The sequence below is a fragment of the Erpetoichthys calabaricus genome, chromosome 13 (genome assembly GCF_900747795.2).
Source record: "Erpetoichthys calabaricus chromosome 13, fErpCal1.3, whole genome shotgun sequence".
NCBI lineage: Eukaryota > Metazoa > Chordata > Cladistia > Polypteriformes > Polypteridae > Erpetoichthys > Erpetoichthys calabaricus.
In genome coordinates, this window is record NC_041406.2 from 104,112,324 (window position 1) to 104,137,709 (window position 25,386).

The 25,386-nt window shown below is 39.7% G+C and overlaps 1 protein-coding gene across 4 annotated transcripts in view; it reads right to left on the reverse strand.

Annotated features, from left to right (window-relative positions):
• Positions 1-7,988: 7,988 nt before the first annotated feature.
• The window catches only part of nr4a3 (nuclear receptor subfamily 4, group A, member 3), a 72,698-nt gene continuing 55,300 nt past the window's right edge, over positions 7,989-25,386 (reverse strand). For all 4 annotated transcript variants that reach the window (XM_028817404.2, XM_028817405.2, XM_051935950.1 and 1 more), the window contains one exon: positions 7,989-9,794. In XM_028817404.2, coding sequence (XP_028673237.1) covers positions 9,517-9,794 — 278 coding nt within the window. In that variant the 3' untranslated portion in view covers positions 7,989-9,516. The remainder of the gene's footprint in view (positions 9,795-25,386) is intronic.

Genomic DNA, 25,386 nt, shown 5'->3' on the forward strand with positions numbered 1-25,386 from the left:
ACTGCATTGTGCAGCGAGCTGCCAACAGTTTGCTCTGTTAAAGAAATGGAGTTAACTGTCTTATTGTTTTTTGGAGATCAACAGTACAGAATAACGGAGAGTGTGGAAGAGAGGAGAAGAAGAGAGTGCAGACAGGGTGGAGTGGGTGGAGAAGAGTGTCAGGAGTGATTTGTGATAGATAGAAAGGGAAGGTCTTCAAGACAGTAAGTGAGACCAGCTATGTTATATGGGCTGGAGATGGTGGCACTGACCAAAAAATTGTAGACAGAGCTGGAGGTGTCAGAGTTAAAGATGCTAAGATTTGTATTGGGTGTGACGAGGATGGATAGGATTAGAAATGAGTATATTAGAGGCTCAAGTTGGACGGTTTGGAGACAAAGTTAGAGAGCCAAGATTGCGTTGGTTTGGACATGTGCAGAGGAGAGATGCTGGGTATATTGGGAGAAGTATGCTAAGGATGGAGCTGCCAGGTAAAGAGGAAAACAGGAAGGCCTAAGAGGAGGTTTATGGATGTGGTGAGAAGGGACATGCAGGTGGTGGGTGTGACAGAACAAGATGCAGAAGACAAGAAGATATGGAACAAGATGATCCGCTGTGGCAACCCCTAACAGGAGCAAACAAAAGAAGAAGTTGTCTTATTGTTTTTTTCACACCCGTTTCATTTTTTTATCTGACATATGTTTATTTGTTGAAACATTTCTGATATGTATTGATTTTATTGCTATTGGTTGCTTAAGTAATTTCTCATTGTACCATGTGTTGTATTGCCACTCTGCATTTCCATACCAGTGACAATAAGAACACTTGCTTTTCATTGTACTGTTGGGTATGGTGACAAAAAAGTGAACTGAGTCGAATCGTCAGCAACACCAGCCCTGAGGGAGGGCCAGTGAATGTACACGATCAAGCATAATAGCTGAAATGTTTCGCCTCATGTAAGAAGCTGTGTGTGAAGTTAATTAAGGGCGCAATCATTCAAGTATGTTTTGAAGTGGAAATCTTCTGTAATGTATTGATCCATTTCTTTGTCCATTCTTCTGATTCCATGGGTTCTGCCACATCTTTTACTCTTACCTCCACCATTGTATGCCTGAGAGTCTCCTGTATTGTTGTACCTGAATATCATTTGTCCACATCTGTAATTCATTACGCTTAATTATTTGGCTGACACCTTTATCCAAGGTGACTTCCAACATTTATGATACAATTGGTTACATTTGTTTTGTTTTTCCGATTGGAGCACAGGCTGGTCATTTTTACACAGTGTCAGTAACAGGATTGGAACTCACAACCTCAGGATTTGAAGTCTAAAAAGCCTTAACCACTACACCACACAGCTTATGTGGCATATGCAAGGAGAGACAGAGGCCACTGGAAGCTATGCTGGAATCTCCTCTTTTGACTGCATGGCCTCTCTTTATCCACCAATTTTCTCTGCTTCTCCAGAAGCTCTTAGCTGTACATCGCATATTTTCAAAGCCCTACCCTTCGGCATCTTATACATCTTATATCTCAAGATTCCTTTATTTCAGTCCCTTGCAGATATAAATTTTGCGTTTTTAGAATTCTAGCCCTACGATGTCAATTTTGTTAGAATCTCTTTTGCTTTCTTTGTAATTGTAGTGGCTCCTTTTTCTTACTTCTCTAATTCCACATTCACGTTGGTATGAGTAGTCATAAAGCTTCTTTTTCATGTTGGCTTTTTTGCAGGAGAATATTCTGCCCAGAAAAATATTTTTATTCAGTTGTTTACCCTATGTTGTTTGTAGTGATGCTGGAGAATAATTTTGAATCTAATGTTTTCACAAAGAACAAAGATCACAAAATAACACAATATATTGCAATGAACTTTCATAGGACCTAGTGTGGGAGCCAATACTGAACAAAAGCAAACAGTATTAAGATGTTCATGATGAAACTCTCTACTTGTTACTTGTGCTGAATAATATTTAGCTGTATGCTTACAATTTCCAAAACACTCAAATATTTTACTAAAATATAGATGGTTCTATAAAATCAAAGTACAGTAATACACAAATCTGAAAACATTGTCTGCTTCTAACTTCATTTCATTTCACAATTGTACTTTATTCATCCATTCATTCATCACTCAAACCTTCTTTGCTTTTCTAGATCTATTTGATTTGATTTGATTTCAGTTTTTTGTTTTTGGGATTCTAATCCAATGACCTTGCTTAACCAGATCCTCATGTTGCCTCCTGTGCTCATGTCTCTCAATTCATAACATTCAGATTTCACCACAACACCGGCCTGTAGCTTTTTATCTAATTCAATTGTCTGCAGTTGACTGAAAACCTGCACTTTGAGGATTAGAGTCCCATTGTGTTGTTACATTCCTGTTCCTTAACATTTTAACTGTATGATGTTATTTTACTCTTCCATTAGTCTCACTTCAGTTCTTGGTTTTCCAGAATTCCTGATTTTCTAACTGTCTTTTTCACACTCTGTGATTCTTGACTCTTGAATTCTATGATCTTCTGTTGTAATCTCTAAATTTTGTTTTAATTATTATCCAAGTCTTGGATTTCTTACCTTGAGAGGTTTACTTACCTTAGCAGCGACATTCAGGTAACTCGTCAGTAGACGGATTGGGAAAGCATAGGGGGGTCATGAGGTCACTGGAAAGGGGTGTGTGATGCTCCTGATTTCTTTGCAAAAGGATGAAGGTCCAAGTCTTTACAGTCCTGGTGCGCCCTGTCTTGCTATATGGTTGTGAGACATGGACGCTATCCAGTCACCTGAGACAAAGACTGGACTCCTTTGGTACCGTTGGTACCCGGAAAATCCTTGGGTACCGTTGGTTTGACTTTGTGTTGAACAAGAGGTTGCTCATGGAATCCCGAATGAGGCACATTACCTGCACTGTGAGGGAGTGTCAGTTACAGCACTATGACCATGTGGCGCAATTCCCCAAGGGTGATCTGGCTCACAGGATCCTCATTGTTGAGGACCCTAGCAGCTGTACCAAGCCCAGGGGATGCCCACATAACTACTGGCTGTGGTCATTTCCGGGGGTAGGACTGGACCGTGTGTCTGCCTGGGGGTTGCCAACCAGGATCCCAAGCTGTTCTGTTGTGTGGTGGATGCAGCAACGTGCTGTACCACTGCATGCTCCCCAACCTGAGTTGACCTGATCTGACATTGGATATTCATAATCTGTTGTTTTAATTTCTTTCTGCTTCTCAGTTATTGGCACTTTCTCTTTACCCATCAGTCAGTCTCCTTGAAGAGGAATCATATTTTCAGATGAGTTTTCATCACTATCACTGTTATTCCCTGGCTTTCCTATTTTTGACCTCTCACTTCAGCCATCCTTCTGCTTCATTTTGTGGATGCTACAGTTCTTTTTTCTTTGTTGTAATACATTTGTATTGTGTTTCTGGCTTTCTTGCTTCTAGGATATTAATCCCACAATTTTTATTTCCCAAAATGTCCTATTGCTGTCTCTGTGATTTTACAAGCTGTTTAGGATCCCCATGATGATTTCCTCTTCAATTCTATATTTATTTTAACATCTCTTTTTTTCTACCTTGTTCATGTCCTTGGTGTGATTTTGTTAATTGGCCTTCTCTGGATAGGTTTTATCTTTTGACCCTTATTTGTTGTTACTCCTTAATGTTATAGATGACCATTTTTTCTTTAACCACCCACCAGTCTCACTTTACCAAGATATCTTATTCTCAGACTTCTGTTCCCCAACTCCTCTCAGCATACCATAACCTCTGATTGCTCCCTTCTGTTAACCTCCAGTCAGGATGGGTCCTGATGTGAAATAGTCTGCCTGCTTGTGGAGTGGTCTGCCCGCTACTATAAGAGATGCCCCTTTAGTCTCAGCCTTCATATCCTGGTTGAAGACTTACTACTTCAGTTTAGCATACCCAGACTAGAGCTGCTGATTATCTGTACATACTGCATCTCTGTTGTTAGTCATTAGCACTAAAACATAAGTAATATGATAATTATAATTTGTTACTAACCCTCACCTATTCTGTTTCTTTTCTCGATACTCACATGTGGCACTTGGTGCCACTGCCCTAATGGCAAGTTGTTTGCCTGCCTGTGGAAAATTCATCTCTCGTAAAGGAGCACATCGCATAGAATGGGTCCTTTCATTAGATTGGCTGGCCCAGCACTGACTCAGCTGTGGAATGGCCATTAGGGGGGTGGCAGCTTGTTGGCCAAGGTCTCCAGGACTCTGAATAAATCTGAATCTTTTGTGTGATATAATCTACCCTTGCATTTTTCCCTGTATTTGTACTATTGCTATGGTTCCACTGTATTGTATTCCAGAGGTGGCAATAATAGATTGGCCATCTAGATGTATGAAGACGATTACCTGTGTCCTGCTCTGTGTATTACTGTATATTGAATTGACCCCATTTTTTGGCACCCATTGCACACCCAACCTGTAAAGGGGTCTTTCTCTGAATTGTCTTTCCCGAGATTTCTTCCGTTTTTTTTGGGGAGGTTTTTCTTGTCTTCTTATGGAGTAAAGGCCTTGGGGAGGTCAAAAAACGAGGCCTGTTAAAGCCCATTGCAGCACTCCTTGTGTGATTTTGGGCTGTACAAAAAATGAATTGTTGTTGCTAATTTTCTATCTGTGAAATTTTATGGTTAAGGTGGCATCTCATATTCAAACCTCTTGTGGTACACTGCATTTATCACCGAGGGGAAATTGTCTTTTCGCATGGCCTTTGGGGGGGTCACACCACAGGTTCAGCCATAGTGTAGCTCCCCTGGAGCAATTTACCAGTTAAGGGCTCAAGGCTTCAACGGAGTAGGATCCCTTCTGGCAGTAATGGGATTTGAACCGGCAACCTTCCACGTAGCAGTATAGACTCTTAGATTCAGAGGCTGGACTCTGCCTATGTCTACTGTACGTCTAATTCTTATGTCCACAGTTCCATTTTCACTATTAGCCTGCTCTTATGTGTTCTTATTTTTCTACTTTAACATTCTAACTCCATAATTTCTCTTTAATCATCCTCACTTTATTAGGACCTCTTACTCTCAAAATTCTGATTCTGTGATCTCACTTTACTATAATTGCCAGGATGTGGCTGCCATTCCATCGCTTTTGCCTGTAAATTGACCTTGACTGCTCCTAATTGTGTCTGTTGAGATACTACATTAATCAGGCAGCAATCATTTAATGGGAGGGTTAATCTAAATAACATAAAACATTTGGCAAAAGCATTTTCGCTCCAGCATTTTGCATTTAACTCTGCAAATTCTCCTGTGACGCTCTCCTATAATGTATTTTGTGGTTCTTGTGATTTCTGATCTTTGCCTTTTTCTCAGAACCATTTTGTCATGAACCCTTTTAGACATGGCTATGTCATGTTTGACAATCTACATGCCTACTTCTGATTTCTGTTATTGATCATAGACCTATTAAAATATTATAGTAACTGCTGTTTCACCACTTCAACATGCCTCTTCCTGTGTTGTCTCTAGCCTAGGTTTAAGTCGTTGATCATGCTTTTCAGAGTTGTGTGCCATGTCGAGGTTCGGCAGCTTGGCTTTTTCTATTGAAAAGCTGCCACTGACAAACTGTGCTGTGCCTTCTCCCACTTCTGTGAGAGTGTTTGGTCAGCATGTGCCTGACAGTACTCTCTTATTGTAACTCTCTGGCTTTTTTTCCAGAATCTCTTCACTTCCACATCACAAAGTCTGCAAAAACATTTTTTTTTATTTTTTCTGTTTTCACAATCTTGTTTTATCCATTCATCAACCTCATTTCTCCATGATATTAACTTTTGTTCTCCTAATTTATGAGTCTTGCTTTTTTGGATCTTCTCTTTTTTGAATTCCCTTTCTCAAAGTGTGCAATGCATACCTGTTTTATTCTGTAACCCTACCAAGCTCCTCTGATATTTACTTCTGTAAATTTTCCAGCTATACTGTCATCTCCTTGACTAATTTCTTTGATTCTAACCAATTTCTAAATCTGCTTAATCCAACTTTTGATTCCTTGGTTCCTTTCAACAGATACCCTATTTTTAGTATTCCAGTTAATCCACATTAAAACACATCCACAGGGCCATCCATCCATCCATCCATCATCCAACCCGCTGAATCCGAACACAGGGTCACGGGGGTCTGCTGGAGCCAATCCCAGCCAACACAGGGCACAAGGCAGGAACCAATCCCGGGCAGGGTGCCAACCCACCGCAGCACAGGGCCAAAGTAAAGGGAGTTTATGGAGAGCATGTCAGACATGAAAATTTGACAATATTAGAATGGGCAGAAACTAAATCGGAAAAGGCTTGCACTGAAATAGTAAACCCAATAACAATTGAGCCCCAGGCTAGCTTGTTAAGTACACCATGACCAAGCGGCAACATGCTACCAGAAAAAGAGATGCCTCTCTGACTATGTGGGGATCCAGATTCCCTTTTTATGATTTCACACATCTTTGTGATTTCATCATCTTATTTCACCTGTTATTCCACAGTCCAGCTGTTTTCCTTGTCTGGCAAGATCTCCTATTGTTATCATTCTTTTTCCTGCTATTACCCCCTTTATAAGCCTCAGATGAACTAATTTCACATATCATTTCCTCTTTAATTTGACACTCTTGCTCTACCCAGTTCTCTAATTGTGTCGTATTCATTCTGTTCTACTTCTTTGCTTTATCTTCTGTGCTTTTCTAAATAAGCGGTTCCACTCAACAGGGGGCTGCTTCTGTTTCCACTGTACGTTTTGTCACACAATTGTGCATGGGAGGCAGTCAATGAGCCGAACTAAATGTACCTAGATACTGAACCAGAAGTTGGGGATACAAAATAACACCTTTTCTGCTTCTTCTGCAGACCCTCAGAAGGAAATCCCGCCTGACCTCACTTCTGGCTCCAGCTCTGATCTCACTTCCGGTTCCTGATCACAAAGCTTGCCCCTTTCTGGCTACCCTCCATAAATCTGCCATATTAAATGTCGTTCTCAGTTCTGTTGTAGGCTCAGTCTGTTAAAATTACTCTGATTTTTCTCACATTTACATTTTTTCTTCAACTATACGGGGTGCAGTGGCATAGCTGGGGGGGGCAAGGGGGGACATCTGTCCCCGGACGCAGCATCCAGGGGGCGCCAAATTGATATTATGAAATTTTAGAATGAAATGTTTTCCATTCTTAAATGCACTGAAAAGTAAATAAAAAACATACCCAACAGACAATAATTTATCTCCTCCACTACTCTAACATGCTTGACTCTCACCCAGAAACATTTTTGACGTTATTAAACAGGTCGCGCGACTGACATGAGGCATTAGTGTATCATTGTCTAAGTTGTTGCAAACGCCATTTCTGTATGCCAAGTGATTTGTGTTTATGTGTTTGATAGAAAATTGATTGGGCTGTGGTGAAGTATTCTAGTAGATGGCTGCAAAAGTCTAGACATTTCCCCATCATATTTTCGTACGAATAAATTGTAAGTAATACACATAAAAGTGCTTTAAAAAAATTAAAATATTTAAAAATTTAAAACTATTTAAAATAAAAAATATGAAATTTTTTTCTTAAAATATTATTATTTTAAATACATTTTTAAAAATGTTCTTTCTATTCCCCATTGCATTTTGGCAAACAGGAGGGGGTGCGAAATCTTCAGTTGTCCCCAGGTGCTGTAAACCCTAGCTACGCCTCTGACGGGGTGGAAAGAAACCTGTTTCTTGGTTGTCTTTCTTACAGTCTGTAATGTTTGGCCTTTGCCTAATGTTCTTTAAAGAGCATTACATATTGAGTGTAACACAACGAGTAACCAGACTGTCCATGGGTGGACATCACCCATCAATACTGAATGATCTACTGCCAGCAAAAAGAAAGCCATTGCTCCCTGTGTGGACCTTACAGTGAAATGAGTCACAAACACAATTGAGACAACATCAGATTCAAAAAGAATTACAATTTATGATTCCAAAGAACCAACCAGAAATCCAGTGACCAAAAAAAGGAAAAGTGACTTCAAAAAACAAACCAAAGACACATTTAATGAGTTGTTTCATAGAAAAAAAAAACTCCAATAAAACAAAATGGGGTAAAAAATATGCAGAACTTGTACCACAGTAGTAGCAAGAAAAAGGAATCTGATAAGAACATGTCAGACTTTTAGCTTTACCACTCTTGTGATGTTCTTCAGTCAGTGCGAACAAGCTCCTGGCACAACTCTGAGGAAGCAGAGATTCTTGGAGCTGGCAGTATTTGCAATAAATACAGGCGAAGCCAATACAATATGCCATGCATATAATCTAATTTGTACAAATGAAGACATTTTGCAACAAATGCTCTCTTATTAATAAAATGGCGTCAACAGTATAAACATAGAAAAGTACCAACACGGAATGTAGAAATCCGGCCTGTTGAGAATTTTCTCCAGCACATTTCTTATTGTAGAGCTTTGAAACTGTATTAACCTTTTGCGTTAACTCACCTCAAGTCTTCCTGGCAGGTCATGGTACCCTCTGTGAGCCCGTCCTTCTCGACCCAGAGAACATATGGTCAACCTAACTTCACCTCCTAAAGAAATTGAATTACTTCACTCACCAACTGCAGTAACTTCATTAACAGCAACTTGTAGGATATCATTCCCAGGAGTTAGTGCCACCGTTTTCCTATATTTTATATTTATATACTGTATTTATTTTTACCTTCTTAGTATTAAAATAAATTAGAGTTAAAAAAACAATCTACCACAAAAACCCCAAACAATTTTTCTTCATTTAGTTTCTTTTAAATAGCACTTTAAAAATTGCACTTGAATATGGGAGCAATGAGCCTTTGTCATGATCCTACTATTGTTTTCTGTTTAATGCATTTATGAAATAAAAAAGACAACATAATCTGTGCTATATATATAAAACACTTTCAAGACTGCAAATGAATACACAAAAGTGGCATCCATTTCAAAATGATTTCATATCTGAAATAGCATTTTAAGCCAAATTTTATTGAAATAATGAAATGTCTACTAATTTCACCCAAAATAACAGAAAACTTATTTTGGGACGTTTTGTTACGTACAGCTGTATAACAGATGTAGTAGCTCTAACAGTGCTCTAGCCCAGCAATAGCCCGTGTTGGAGACTTGGCTACTGCTCGGCATTGTTACACACTAACCACAGCCAAAGAAATGCCATCTATTCTGCTAGGACAGCATCGTCCAAATTAAAAGTGCCATTGTTAGCAGTCCAGCCCCGCCCCCGCCCTCACCCCAACTCCTCCCCCAAAATGATAGAAAGGAAACAAAGCAGCAAAGCAGTTCAGTTTTAGAACATAAAAAAGAAACAGTCAGGCAGGAGAGGTCTTTAGCCATGTAGAGCCTAGGCTACATCGTTGTCCCCTTCATCTTCATCTCTCATTTTTTTAATAGATTTACTGATTCAGTTTGTTTCTTCATTTCTCAGAAATACAGAGAAGGGCTGTCAAGAAGTGCTTCAGTTCACTGCCTTTGGAGAGACAGGACCCTTTGCTGCCAAAGAAAGAGTTTCCCTGTGCTTTCTCAGTAGGGAAGAGTGTCCAGGAACTTGTCGATTATCGGTGGCGGTGGAACCAGGTCCTCGAGTTTCAGGTAAAAGATACGCTGAAGGCCTTGAGTGCGGAGAGATCTCAGTTCTGCTCGGACGTTTAGAATTCGGCTGAGGGGGACAGCACCCTTTCCTGTAGATCCCCCACTGCTGCTGGGACTGCTGGTGAAGTTCAAGTGATCCCTTAGGCAGCAGATGATCTTATTTTGCATTTCCTCTACCTTCTTTGGTTCTTTCAACCCATGGCGCTGTTCTGCAGGGCACAAACACAATACAAATAATTTCACAGTGGGATCTGTTGTATATGAAATTAAAAGACAGAGAGGAAGAAAACCAGATTATAATTATATTATAAGAGAATATATTATACCTATTATTATAGATATTAAAACCCATTATAAGCTAAAGAGATCAAATTCAGAGTTTATATGCAGAAATTTCAAGGTTTGATTGAGATTATCTTTAAGTTCAAAAGTAATGATGAGCAACATGATTTGCATGAATTGAACTCATAGCAAAATAAATTGTGTTACATTTCCAGTGAAATTTGTGCCATTCACACAACAGGCAAGCCATTTCATTGCTGTCTAGAAGCATTTCCCTGCATTAATTCTGCATGTGATGTCCATCCATCCATCCATCCATTTCCCAACCCGCTGAATCCGAACACAGGGTCACGGGGGGTGCATGTGATGTAGCATTTAAATAAAGATTTAGAGTAGAACCCCCCACCCTCCCGAAGTGTGCATATCCACACCTATCAGCATCAGTATAAGAATCAATATGTTGTGTTAAATTATTAGGGTGCCGGCCAAGTTTTTCTCCTCTTACCAAGGTGTTTCTCTTGATTCATTTGGGTAACACTTTGTACAATTTGCCTTCTGTTGATTTATGAGCATATTGAGTTGACCCCAGTTTGCAAATGTTTAGATATCTTGTGCTGTGTTGAACTATGAGCTTCATAAGTTCAGTTATCCAGATGCTTTGTTGAACTACCTGGCCACACGTAATGGCACTGTTCCCACTGTTTGAATTATCAAATGTGCTGTTGAATTAGTTGGAGTGGTTTTTGGAGATTGTTAACATGCCTTTTGACTCCTTAGATTATTTAAGTAATATGCTCAAATTAATCAAGTTGTATACTAATCAGTCAAGTAATACGTCTAATAGGAATAGAAGAGATGAATACATTTATTGTGGTGCTTTGTCAATTTATGAAGCTGCTCCAGGTTCAGGAACAGTTTCTACCCAACTGCAATCAGACTCATGAACAATCAGTAACCTTGTGCCACCTCCACTGCTACCTATACATTTACTTCTACCACTGTCTTTATTTATTCCTAGGAGACTGGTTTTATTTATTTACTTATTTATATTCATTTATTTATTTTGTGTTTTTTGTCCATGTTCACTGTCTGCGAGGGCACATGCAAGCAAGCATTTCATTGTAGATGGTACTTGTACACATGACAACAAAGAATTGAATTGAATTGCTAATCCAAATTAGTTAGGGGTTGCTTACTGTTAAATTTAAACAGATATCAAATTAATTTAATAATTTTATCATATTTTGCTTTGAATTATAATGGATACATCATATACCATACATAGTATGATGTATCAAATTTGTTCATGTGCTTTTCAAATCAGCCAAATACAGCAATGAAATTGTTACCCAGCCTTTATTAAGACTTGTCTCATACCACATAGAGTATCCAGACTTTACTCCATGTGAATTCATTGTGCATCCAAATAGCTCCATATTAGAAATTCTCCAAGTCTTGCTCAGAATTGTGTAGCATAACTGCAGATTAGCTACACAAGATGCAACTATTGGTAAGTGTGGAAAGTTTCACACTGTTAAATTATGCAAATGGTACGGTACACCAGCTCAGATTAGCAGAGCGCTACTCCACATCAGTCAGGGCATACGTGAAAATGTACTTTCACTAAATCAAAACAGTACTGTGCAGAATGAGAATTACAGGTCAGTAAATCAAATTAATCATGTGCTGCTCCATAGTAGCTCAGTGTTTACACAGAATTAGGCACGCGGTGTTTCAAATTAGCTCCCCCACAACCCTGAATTGGATTAAATGGGTGTGTGAATGTTGCACAATGTTATTTCAAATGATCTAAGTTGTTCTGCAAATTTGCCAGGTAAACCATCCAGTTAGCCAAAATCTGACTCAGGCTAACCAATCACTACATCACATTTGCAATACATTCTGTCATAACTCATGTCTTTACAGCAAAAGACAATGAAGATTAATTATGAACCACAATAAACTTGCCATGGGTGATATAATGGGATTCTAACAGTATTCTGTTATTTGCCCGGGGAATTTATTAGGTGCAAATCGGCTAAACTGAACCTTTACTAGGCATAATACCACAGAAAACTGAACAAGTGCTGCTTCATATTTACTTGTCAAAGATAAATGTTAGAGGAGGCACGATGGTGCAGAGATTAGTGCTGCTGCCTCACAGACCCAGTGCCCTGGGCAGACTAGGGTAATTCTGTGGGTACTCTTGATTTCTCTCCCATACCACCAAAGATATGCAGGTAGGGTTAGTTGCCACCCCTGGCGTGAGTAATTACAGATACATTAGGTACATATGTGTGCCCTGCAAATGCCTGCCCTGTGTTTGACACTGACAGAATAGGCTGTGACCTTTGGCAACCCTGAATTGGATTAAGTAAATCTGAACATGTATGTATGTATGTATGTATGTATGTATGTATGTATGTATGTATGAATGTATGTATGTATGTATGTATGTTTAGTTTCATAATACTCTGTATTAAAAGTACCCAGAATTTTACTCAGTCAGTAGTCAATCAATTTAACAAGGTACACTGTGTACCAGATATGTACATTTAACTCAGTGGTCCGGTGTGTTAAAATGAAGAGTTCAATATAAATCCCAATTTTAGCGAGTCACTTACTATTTCTTAAGGAAGTCAGTCTGAGTCTGGCTCCAATGGTCAAATAATAACTGTGATAGTATCCTAGCCAAGGTTATCATCCTCTATTAACAGCTCCACACATAAATGGTGAACTTTCACAACATTACAACTGCACTTTAAATCGCATATAATGAAATTAATTCAAAATGATAGATACAATTACCTTGTTGCCACATGAATTGAACTGGGAATAATAAAACTCTGTTTAATTCTCTGCATACGTTCTCATCCCGGCCTAATCCAGACATTCCTCTGCACATTCAAGTGTCTTGTATTATGAGATAATCAAGTCATGCACTGAATTGCTCATCAGGGTTGTGTGAAATTGTAGCCTTTCTTGGTAGTACTGGGCACTGGGCTTGAACCCAGATGGAGTGCCTGCTCACTTACACACCCACACTCCTGCAGGGCCTAACTTAGAGTTGCCAGTTGAGCAGAAATACACACTCATCATTGGGGATATATGTAGAAAGCCGATGTAGACATGAGGCGAACATAGAAACTCCACACAGACAATGACGGACTATGGACTTTGAACGCAGGACTCTGGATCAGTGAGACTCCACTGTGCTAACCACTGTGCCACTCTGCTTTATTTGATCTATATGTCAACTTAGGCAAAGCTGCAAGGCATACACAACCGGTCAGAAGTTTTAGAACACCTCCACTTTCTTCAAATTTAATGCAATGAATGACCTAAAATGGTAAAAAGATAAGCAGTAAACTACCAGAGGTTTAAATTTAAAGTTTAAGTCATAAAAAACTGAATAAAGAAGACATTTCAGAACATTACAAATGGGCCTTCTTCATGGAACAACTAATTGGTTACAACCTACAGGTGTTCTGCAACAATTATAGTAAATTAGTCCTTGCAAGTTGAAGCAAACAATTTGCTCAGGTGTCCCAACTTCTGTTGATTACTTAAAATCCTCTGTCTCTCTTAATGCAGAGTTGGAACAGACTGTGTTACTACACCCTCTGGGCAATATTACACTGTAGAAAATTGTACGTACCTGTGATAATGGCAAGAAAACATCAATTAACAAAGGAAATGAGAGTATTATTACTGTTAGAAGTGTAGGCCTTTCGTTTAGAGAAATTGCACAGAAAATCAAAATGTCAGCGAGTGTCTGACACAATCCAAAGGCAAATGGAAATTGGGAGCAACTCTGATAGGAAGAGATCTTGCTGGCCCAAAGTCACAAGCCAATCAGAAGACAAGTTTCTGAGGGTCACCAGCTTGCATGACAGGCGCCTCACAGCACAGCAACTTCAAGCAGAGCTTAACAATGGTCGGAAAAAGCAAGTCTCTGTTTCTACTGTGAAGAGGAGACTTTGTGCTGCAGATTTTCCAGGGTGAATGACAGTAAGAAAGCCATTCCTTAAAGAACTAAATAGGGCCTTGAAATACCGGCTGTATTACTAAAGACTGTCTTATGGACAAAAAATAATAAAAATTTGAAATATTTGGTTCATCACACAGGGTGTTTGTACGCCTTTGAGTTGGTGAAAGGATGGCTCCTCAGTGTGTGACACCAACTGTCAAACGAGAAGGAAGTGTGAAGGTCTGGGCATCTTTTGCTAGATTCAGAGCTGGTGACTTACACAGAGAAATTGCATTCTGAATCAAAAGGGTTACCACAGTTTGGCTGTTGTTTCAGTAAAAGGTGGCTTCTTTGGTGAATCAAAACTGTGAATAACATATGTACACTTAATGATTCCTTGATTTATTTTTTATTTGCCATTGTTCATTTGCTCTAAGCCTTGATTTCATGAAACATTAAGACATTAAACTGTGTGCATTTCCATAAAAACTGAAACAAGTGAGGTGATCTAAAATTTTTGATTGGTAGTGTCATCTACATGATGCCATCTTGTAAATCTAATACAGTGGAATGAGCCACAGGTTAGTGACAAATCATTCTTCATTGGTTATATATTCATTAAGGGATTCAAAACATAATAAATAAGAATAAATTGCAAAAAATATCAACATCTAAATCATAAGTCTGTCTTCACTAAGAGTTGCAAAATATTCCCAGGAGATCAAATTAAAGACTCCAAAATAAGTGACTTTGGGAAGCTAAATACCTGTGGAGGTATTCTTGCAGATAAAAGAGATTTTAATTCTTTATTTACCCCTTTGAAGACCAGTTGCTGCTCTTGCATGAAATGCTAATAATCTGGATAATACAAATGGCCACAGAGTGTCATCAATTATGCATTGCTATTAGATAGCTTTACACATTAGATGGGCTGTCAACTGGGAAACTTTCCCACTGCCACAGTTATTTAAAGAGGCAGGAGGTGTTGGGGGTCACAGAATTCTAACTTGCTTTCTGCATGATGTGGCTGCACCTCGGCTACTCTGTGACTAATGTCCGTCTCCTAGGTAGTGCTCTACTTCATGTTTCACACACACTTCCAGTCATCAGATATCTTAATTTAAATAATGCTCAAATGGTCATGGCTGTTTTTCAGTCTTTCTAGTTTATGGAATAAGCCATATACTGTATAGTACTGGTACCCTGGTAAACTGGTACACATTGGGTTCAGATTCAGCTCAATTCCATTACAAATTAAAGTAATAACCACCCAAAATTCAATTTGCTGTAATTTACTCTTTTTTGATGCATTATACAAAACGTTGATTAATCTCTGAATTGCTTTGATCCGATGCACACACTAGTACTGGAAAAGCTGTTTAAAAATTATATTTTGATTGTGTTGAAAAGCAGTTGGTGATGTTGATCAAACACTTTTCAAAGTGATTCATCCATCCGTCATCAATCCAGTTAGTTCAGTTCAGAGTTGTGGGAGCCAGCACCTCTCCTGGCAGTATTGGACGAAAGGCAGGAACCAAACACAAACTCATACTCATTCATATAAAGCCAATTTACTGTTTATCCCAAAATGAAAGTCTTTGGGATACAAGAGGAAAACTGGAGTGCCTGGAGATAAACTATACAGAAGCAGGAAGGAGTTGCAAACTCCACACAGACCTGTTCTATTACGTGACTGCCATTTATAACAGAGATCACATGCAGCGTGTCAAACATGAAGCTTCAGAGCTGAATCTTGTAAAATCAAATAACAGAAAGCACCAGGCAATATTAGTGAACATCACTATTTTTTACTTTGGGGACTCATTAACTTTTGTGACTCATTAAATTCTGTCTGTATTAATCTTTGCAGTGATTCCAAATGAAAAGAATATGATAGATATAAGTCTGCTGTACCATACAATCAATGGCCTTAGTGTATACAGTATAGTGCCTTTGTCTATACTGAATATCAACCCCATTTTCAGACAGTGGAAAAAATTATAGCTGTAATGCTGAAATAAGGCATCATTTTATCCATTTATATACTGTGGCAGGCGGCTGGGCATCATACCCAGCTGGGACGCCTGGAAGGAATGGGAGAGGGGCTAAACGTCCCCAGGGCCACGAGAGGGCAGCTGCCCTGGTTAGTATGGGGGCCACGGAAACGGAAAATAGAAACTCAACCCTACTGGGGCTCGTGGTCACCCCAGGGGGCTTCCGCAGGATAGTGGAGCCCTGGACGTTAGCACTTCCGCCACACACGGAAGGAATTTCAGGGACACTGGGAGTGCTTCTGGGTGCTCATGTGGCACTTCCACCACACCAGGAAGTACTGCCGGAAGTTCATCGGGGGCACCTGGATCACATCTGGATGGAGATAAAAGGTGACCGCCTTCCTACAATCAGAGTCGGGTGGAAGAAGGCAACACTCGGGAGGTGGGAGGAAAGACGGCCCAAGGAGGACCATTGAGAGGCCCAGGAGTTGAAGGGTGTTTGGTGCTGGAGCACTATGTGTGTGCGGGACTTGGATTTTGGGACCTTGTTTAATAAACTGGTGTGTTTTTTAGAAGTCCATCTGTTTGTGTCGGGGATGACTTCTCCCAATACCTAGTGCTTTGCTTTTGGTTGTGGAAACCATCTTTAGCAGTTTATATTTTATATCAGCTGCTATGTTCATATACTGTATGTCCCCATATTGAGAAGGTCTACTTGAGGTGTTTTGAGTATGAAGTAAGCATGTCCTCTGCTCACCTCAAACTAGAGATATACAACTCATAGCCTACTGGGAGATGAATGAAGACCAGAGCTGGGATATGCTGGAGAGATTTTATCACTTAACAGGACTGGGGGCTTCTGTAAATTCCTGAGGTGGAAGCCATGGCCATCTTAACATGTGAGCTGAATGGGCACGGGCTGGGGGCCTCAGGAGCATAGAGGCCCACAATGTTTCTGATGCCTACATATGTTTCTGTTTTGCTATCAAAACAGTGGCCCCAGCCCACTACTTTGCCCGGGGGCCTATAAGGCTGTTAAGACAGCCCTGGTAGAAGCTGCTGAAGATGTGGACCTGGTCAGTTTAGCTTGGTATATCTGCAGTGAAGGTCTTGCCAAGAAAAGTGGAATGAATGTAATGAAAATGAATTTTTGCTGGATAAACACCATAACAAACTACCATAAACATGATCAGAATCGTATTTTAGGTTGAAACTTTTTAAAGCTTTAATTGCAGGGCTATATCAATAAGCTGTCTTAATGGTTTATATTTTCTATAATGATTGAACATCATTCCAAAACAAATGAGGCATATTCACAGGGCATTCAAAAAGCTGCAAGGCTGACACAATATAATTATATTGTGTATACGGTGCCTTTCACAGTGGTCCCAGTTTATATGAAACATGTGGCATTAAAACCCCCTCAGTTCCAAGTCTGAAAAAGTAATATTCCAAATGTCATTTTTATATTGCCTCATGAAGTCAGTAACAAAATAACATCATAAACAAGTGTAATTATTTAAACTGAAAAGTTACAGCTTTAAAGGTAAAATGTTTGAGCTATTGGCATTCAGCCTTTGTTTTGTGTACTGTAGAACTATTCATAGCATTATGACATTCAAAAGCAATTTGTACACATAGTGTAGTGCAGGCTCTATTGCTGGAATGTAATTTTTTTAGATGTATATTTTTGAGTATTTCATGATTTTTTTCACTCAGTGATTAGGTTTCTGAAGTTTGCTTTTTTATTTTGGTTTGCGTTGGTAAAAATGAATTTGACTAGCACCTTGTTCCTATTGTTTATGTGACGCACCATATAGCATCACAAGAAGGCTCCTATCGCGCTGCTAACATCCCCGGCAGTGATGCTATAAATATAATGTTGGCCCCAACACCTGTTATCCATCAGTAGATACATTTACATCTTGTAATTTTCAGCATAGTTAACTTATTTCCCAAGCAGGTCCTAGTGTTAGGTGTTTTCATGGCTTCCTGAACTTCATTTTGTCTTTCACTGTTGATTTCTTTTCCCCCTTTCCCTTTAATTTTGGTTTCAGGTTATTTTGCTCCTTCGGTTTTAATGCCTGCCAGTACCTGAGCACGTCTTTTGATTTTGTTCATCACCTTCTGGTCTTTAATCTTTCTCACAAAAATCTTTAGATACTTTAGTGTCTCTTAAGAATTGCCACATTGACTTGCTTTTAGAGTAGTGTTTTTCAAGCAGTGAGCGCCATGAGAGCTACCCAGGTGCGCTGTGCAAAAATAGTGTATCTCACTTGGGACTGAACCTGAGAGGGACAAGCTCTGTAGGTGACCGAGACCTGTCTGAGGAGGACAGGACTACCTGGAGAAGCAGACATAAAAGCAGCTCTGCGATTACTATGTTAGAGCACTTCAAATGTGTCTCCTTACTGCTAGAGTCCGGGCCATCTTAACATCATCATAGACCCCTGCGCAAAGTAGTGCGCTGAGGCCCCAGTTTTGATAGCAAAACTGAAACATACATGGGCATCAGAAACATCATTGGCCCCTATGCTCTCGGGCCCATTTGTGCCCATATGTTAAGATAGCCCTGGCTAGAGTCCATCTGTTTGGGTGTGTGGTCGACAGCAAGCCTCACGTCACAGTGTTGGTGTATAGTGGGCATGAGTTGCTTCTGAGGAAGAGAGGAGTAGTAAGCAAAGGAGCAAACCAGCTTGGAGATGCCACCAAAGTGCTCACTAAGTGATGTGTCTGCAAACGTTGATCTCGGAGCTCACTCTTTACCTACTCCTCTGGTAGTTTCACCCCCTTCAGGCAATTGACCACATGTATGAGATACAATGTGTTTGTGGTTAGTAAGATGGTGGTCTGTCTTGGGAAGTTTTTGGTTACAAAATGTTTTGCACCACAGAAAATTGGCTAGGAATCACTGTTTCAAAGCGTATGGCTGAAGATCACAGGGGCTTTGTGTTTCCATATTCAGCTACCTGGCCACTTGGCCTTCAGGGATGTAGTGCTTCATTATGATGAATGCTGTACACTACTGCACATAGTCGTGGAGACTGCTAGATTCTTTTTTTACAGCTCATGCAAAGTATCATACTAGCTTTAATCCTCCATGCCGGCTGTATATGTATGGTGCTTCCTCCTAAGGAGCACATTTTTGAACTTCATAATCAGTTCCATTTCTCACTATTGTGTGTTCTTTGTAAAATTTGCATGATCTTTCAGTGTTTACCTGAATTCGTTTGGCTTCTGCAGTCCAAACACATACACTGGGATCACTAGGCATCCTAAATAAACATGGTGTGAGGGTGAGTATCCTCTTTGCTGGATTGGCATTCAGTCCAATGTTGGCTAATACTTTGTTCTCGCTACTCCCTAAATTGCTTTCGTTAAATAAAAGTGCTCTGAAATTGGATAGATGGACAAATAGAGCAGCAGCACTAAGGAAGAATCTGGTTGAAACTGTGTGACCTACAGGAGGGGACAAAAAGCCTAGACTCATCTCTAACCCTGAGCCTTTTTTTCTGCCAGAGGTGGTTCATCCTTGTCGGAGGTGGTGTTTCGGAATTCTCTCCATTTCTCCTGCAGCTGCCCTACGCTCAATAACTATGGCAACCATTATTAATTCAGCAAATTCAAGTGTAGATCAATATCCTCCTTCACGTGGTGCACCTGTCAGCTCCATCCGCTCCGGGGCTGCAAAACTCCACTGGGAATCCACACGAGCTCCAGCATGCCGGCTTTGTCCCTTCTGCCGTTTCAAGGCTCTCTGCAGGCATCCTACAACACATCAGCCTTCTATTTTCTCATCTTAGACTTATTGTGGAGCACCGCGGCAATATCGGTTTGTCCTTACACGCCATGCATTGATATCTGAGAAAAACGGCATGCTGCTTCTTTGTAATTGCGTCCTTTTTTGTCTTTTCTGTCTGTTTGGATTATTTATTTTCTTTATTATTTCAGTCCATAGCACAGTGGTGCTACAAATAAGGTGTATTTCCTTTTTTGAAAGGCTTTTATGTTGTTGTCAGCACTTAAAAAAGACCCTAGGATTTAATGACGTCCCTGTGGTTTGAAGACAACAGGGGTCTTATGACTGAGGAACTGAAACTGCCACCGGTTTAAGGGGTGCCAGCTGTCTCGTTTTGTGACTTGTGTTAGGTTGGTCACTTACGTCTGTGTTTTTGCTCTAGGACAAACATGGGAGATACATGGCCAGGTTCACGTCAAGCACTTTGCATCTTCACCATCTGGTCTATCATTCTTAACTTTTACATTAAGTGACCACCATTACAATTAGTACTTTACAGTACTGCACCTTACCTACACTTTACAGTACTACTTTCAGTTTAGTTACAGAGCAATGTGCAGTACTTATTTAATCAGCCCAACCAAAACCATGAGCACCATTGTGTCATACCAAAATCTTTATATATAAATTCACACAAAATATATAAGTTGTATTTCATATATTTCCATATGAGCATATTTAATTCTCATTATGTTCAAATCAGCCTATGAAACTTTTATTTTAATAGTGTCAGTCACAGTGAGAGCATCACACTTGATACATCAAAGCACAAGTACTTTAATCAGCAATCTGTCTACATTACTGTTCAGTCCATGTTTTCATATCTCCTTTCACTACTTTATAAAGAAGCTCCCATTACTCTACCATGACAGTAATAATTTTAAAAATGCAGTTAGATGCTGCATGAGAATGGCTACTGAAGCTGGAGATAAGTTTTTAATGAAATTGTAGGTTTAGCAATTTATCCATGTCCTCATCCTCACCAGTGATCAAGAAATACAGCAGAGACCACAAGAATAAGATGAAGCATGCAAACTGCAAAAAGGTGGATGTCTCCACATAATTGGAGGCTCGTTAGCTTAGGAAGTTCAGCATTAGCTGAGGTGGATTTGGTTGGATATCTGAGGCCCTGAATCCTGATAGACTGAGACTTGGACCTCCCGCCTGTGACATCAGAAAGATGGCGGACAAGGGATCTGCTAAGCGGTTAATGCTGGCCAGTCACCATGTGTATTCTGGTTTCAGGGGACGCCAAGGGGCTTCCTATTCAGATCTGAAGGCCATGGTGGCACCACTGGGAAGGAGGAACACTAGGCTCTCCAAGAGTCCTGGGGTTCCCTGCAGGAATGATATCTCAGAGTTGGTCAGGGGACACCTGGGATAACTTTATAGGGTGATGGAACTTATTACTGAGCCAAGTAATCACTAAAGCTGGCATGAGTTTTGGATACAACACTCAAGTAAGTATATGACTGGCATATGATGGACCTGTGAAATCGCTTCATATTATTCCATTTCTTGATGTGTTTTTTCAGTCAGCACTATATGCTTTGTGCATTGGTTAAGTTTAACAGCTATAATAGACCTAATGAGCAAAGGTGTCATTTTTAGAGGGTTTTTTCTGCAGATGATAAAAGCCTGACACAAATATGAACTTTAGGAGTGGTGCCAGCAGACACTGATTAAGAAACCAGAAACTCATTGATGTGGCTGCAATAGTATACATTCATGTAGTATTTGTACTGGACATTTCTGTAAAGTAACTGAGATGATGCAAAATAAAAATCTGTATAAATATAACTTGTAATGAAGTCTCTTCAGGACTTTGGAAAACTTGTGTAACACAATTCTACCACAGTAGATTGTTCAGCTCTGGCCCTAACATACTGTGGCCAATGAGACTCCAACAATTTCAAAGCTCAGAATTCATAAGCATGCTTATAGTAATTCTGGAATCCGTCCCAGCAGCACTGGGTACAAGACAATCTCAAGGTCCACTCCCGCTCACTCTCACACAGGGCCTATTTAGAATTTCCAGTTAAGACAACACTCACAACTTTAGGAAATCACAGAAAAACTACAACGTCTGGAGAAAAACCCATGTAAACATAGAGAGAAGGTTCAAGTTCAAACAGGTAATGACTTTAGCATCGAACTGGGTAATTAAGTCATTCTGATAATTCATCTCCACTTGCATGCTCTGTGTACATGGACCGTAACAATCTTACACACTTTATATCATATATCAAATAAAAAATGGTATTCAAAATACTGCACAGACAATTCAAATCATTATTCAACATTTTTATAGTGGCACAACACAGCACTGGGCTATACCCCACTTACAAAGGGTCAATTTAAATTTATTAATTAATCTAACAGGTACATTTTTGGGATGTGAATAGAAAATTAGACTACCTGGAGAAAAAGACACAGAGGTACATGAAAATATGCAAACCTCTCACAAACAGTGGTCAGGCCTTGGATGTGAATACTTGACGTTGGCAGCACTATACTACTTTGACTGCGCCCACCATTAAAAAATGGGATTTCTTCAAATGCAACTTTTTAATGTTATTTTCAAAAAGCATTCCATTACAATAACATGCTACTCAGTCAAATAAATAACAACATAACAGATGCAACATTTTACTCCAATATAAATCCATAGCAAATAAAAGAATGATAGAAATACATACGATTGAAAACAAAAAAAAAACGACACCAACATGGAATGGATCACAGAATAAAGGCAGAATACAATTACAGTATGTTGGTGGCCAACATAATAAATCATGTAATGGGTATGTATAATATAACATTCCCGTTTAGCCCAATTCAGTGTTGCAGAGGTGGGACAAATTTATGGGCAAGGTGCCTGTCCATGACAAAGCCCATTCATACACCCAGAGGAGCTGCCAGTTAACCTTGATCAGTACATCCTTGGACATGTGAAAAGAAAATCCATATGCACACAGAAAAAATGTGCAAACTCCATATGGACAACTGTACAGCACTGAATTTGAACCCAGAATGTTGAAATTAGTAAGGCGGAAGCACTACTCACTGCACTACCAAACCATACATGGGTGTGTATAGCAAAAGTATAACTAACTTAATAACATTTTTTAATTTATTTGCATATAGTGTCTTTCACTGGAAATTTTGCACTTGAGAAAGAAATATTTTAATATCCAGTAAGGCCAAGTAGAAGCTGGCTAAAGGTCAGCACCTCACTGAAACCATCTGGGCAGGTCTTTTTGAGCCATGTTATTGTGGACAAACCATATGGTGAATTTAGGAGCAGGGGAAGCTTACAATTATTCTGGTAGCTGCACACAATCTGAGATGGTCATATTTTTATTTGTTACTAGGGGGCTTTGCCCCCTGCTCGCTTCGCTTGCCAACCCCCCCCCCCCCCCAGCTTGCACTATGCACCAGCCACTTTGCATCTCTGCTGCTCACGTATGCAGATTTAATAATAATAATTCATTACATTTATATAGAGCTTTTCTCAGTACTCAAAGCGCTATCCACACAGGGAGGAACCGGGAATCAAACCCACAATCTCCCACTTGCAAAGCAGCAGCACTACCGCTGCACCACCAGATTTCACTTTCACCAAACAACAAATCTTTTAATTCTCACGGATATGCCTCTTCATTGGGCAGAAACACTACTTTTCCCTGATGGCAAAAGAAGATCTACAAGTCTCCGACTTAAAGTTTAAATCCAAACAATATATTCGATCTCTTTTCGCTCTTCCGTTATTTCACCGAGTAATAATTTCAGTTTGTTTGCACTAATGCGATCTTTACTATTATTTTTTTGAGACTTTTGAATTTTAGTACTTTCATTATCTCTAACCTGCTCTACATGTGTATCGCACCAACGTTTTTGAATTCTTTACGACGTTCTACTTTGTCATCTATTCTTTGTCTTTTATTTCCGGCCCCGGTGTGGTTAAATCTCTTGGCACAAAGTCTTGTCTCGCGGGACATGAAAGTATCTCTCTGAAAAAGTCACATCTCGTCCCAAGCTAAAAAGTCTTGTCTCGTCCCAGGATTTTTTTTTATTATAATAGAGAGATAATTAAAGTGGACTCTGATTCTTAAAAATTCTCATTAAACAAATAAGCAGCCATTGTGACCAATCCAATTATACATCTTCCAAACCCACTTACCCTGAGCAAGGTGGTGGGGAAACTGGAGCCTACCACAGTAAGCATTGGGTGCAAGACAGGAACAACTCCTGGTCCGGGTACCAGTGAACACACTCACACACTAACAGACTAAAATTCTTTTATATAGCACCCTCGCAGTGACTACCGTACATGTATCCCCAAACAGGTCCGTTGGGCCTGTTTGGAAGGGCCCTTATTAACATCAACATCAAACCAGCTTAGTCTCTGAAGCTGACACCAGGTGCAGTAGTAAAGAATTTTGCGTCCAGGTTTTGGGTAATATTGCCAGTGTCTTTTGCTCCCTTGAGAACACTGCACACCCTGAACATTATTATTCTTTTATATTTCTAGTGTTTTCTACTTTATTTATGCTTGTTGATAGGTGTTGGCCTATATTGGTTGGCTGAGTTAGGATAATAAATAATGTTGATCACTGTAACGTTATTGTTTGTAGGTCTACAGAATCGGTCACGTAGTGTATACTTGACTGTCGTCTGCAAGCTGCATTTAGTGCGCACCCGGTGTGCATAGGCAACTGTTGCACTGTATGTTGTGTATCAGTAAAATCCAATGCTACACCATTCCTTTGGCCTTAGTGTGGGCAGTCTCAGTTCAAACAAACTAGTGAATATGATTTCTGAGATTGCTTGTGAATAAGTACGACAGCATTATTTGTCAATTTGTATTGTATATTATTACAGCTTTACTGTGTTTGTGTCTTACTATTGAAAGCAAGTAGAGTATAGGCTGCTGTGTTTTTCCCCATTGGCTAGCTCTAAATGTAAAGCCTGTTAATCACAACATAACTTATTGCTGCGTAATATGTGGTATGTGCTATCTACAGTGCTTAGTTAGTATGATGAAGTTATCAGATAGTGTTGGATATCTACTAATACAAATAAACATCAGGATTTGGTTGAATAACACTTTTATTTGATGTGTCCAGAGGTTGGTTCTGGCTGGCAGCATGGGTTGGGGGACAGATCTCTTGACAGTCACAAAGATGTGGACTTGGAATCCATTCCTGGTGGCTACTTAGTTAAACTTAAATAGGTAAAGATCTTCAGTTTTTTTTTGCACACCCAATCCAAAAATGGCTTACAGTATGTCCAGTGCTGATTCTGTGTTTTTTTGCACCCTAGGCCAAGCTTAATAGTGTGCCAGCCAACTGTTTGGTGACTAGCCCATGTGGCTGGGTTTTTTCCCCCTTATAATTTGTGCTCTAGGCAAATGCCTAATTCTCATTAATGGTGGCACTGGATCTGAATATGTCCATGACTGGTTCTTGTTCTCAATGCTTCTGGGATAGGCTATGGTCTCCAGTTGATTCTGAGCTGGATTAAGTGGATTTGAGAATGTTATGTTATTATGTTATACAAAAAAATTAGGCTCTGCTTTGAATAGTGCCATTTACAGTGCTCAGTCTTTGCTTTTTCAGAAACTCTATCATAAGGCGTCTATTAAAATGTAAACTTAATTGTGCTATCATTTACCAAATTTCTTTTTTTTGATGGGTATTTATAGTTACCTATGATGCCTAATGTAGGCACAACATTTTAGAAAACATTGCAGC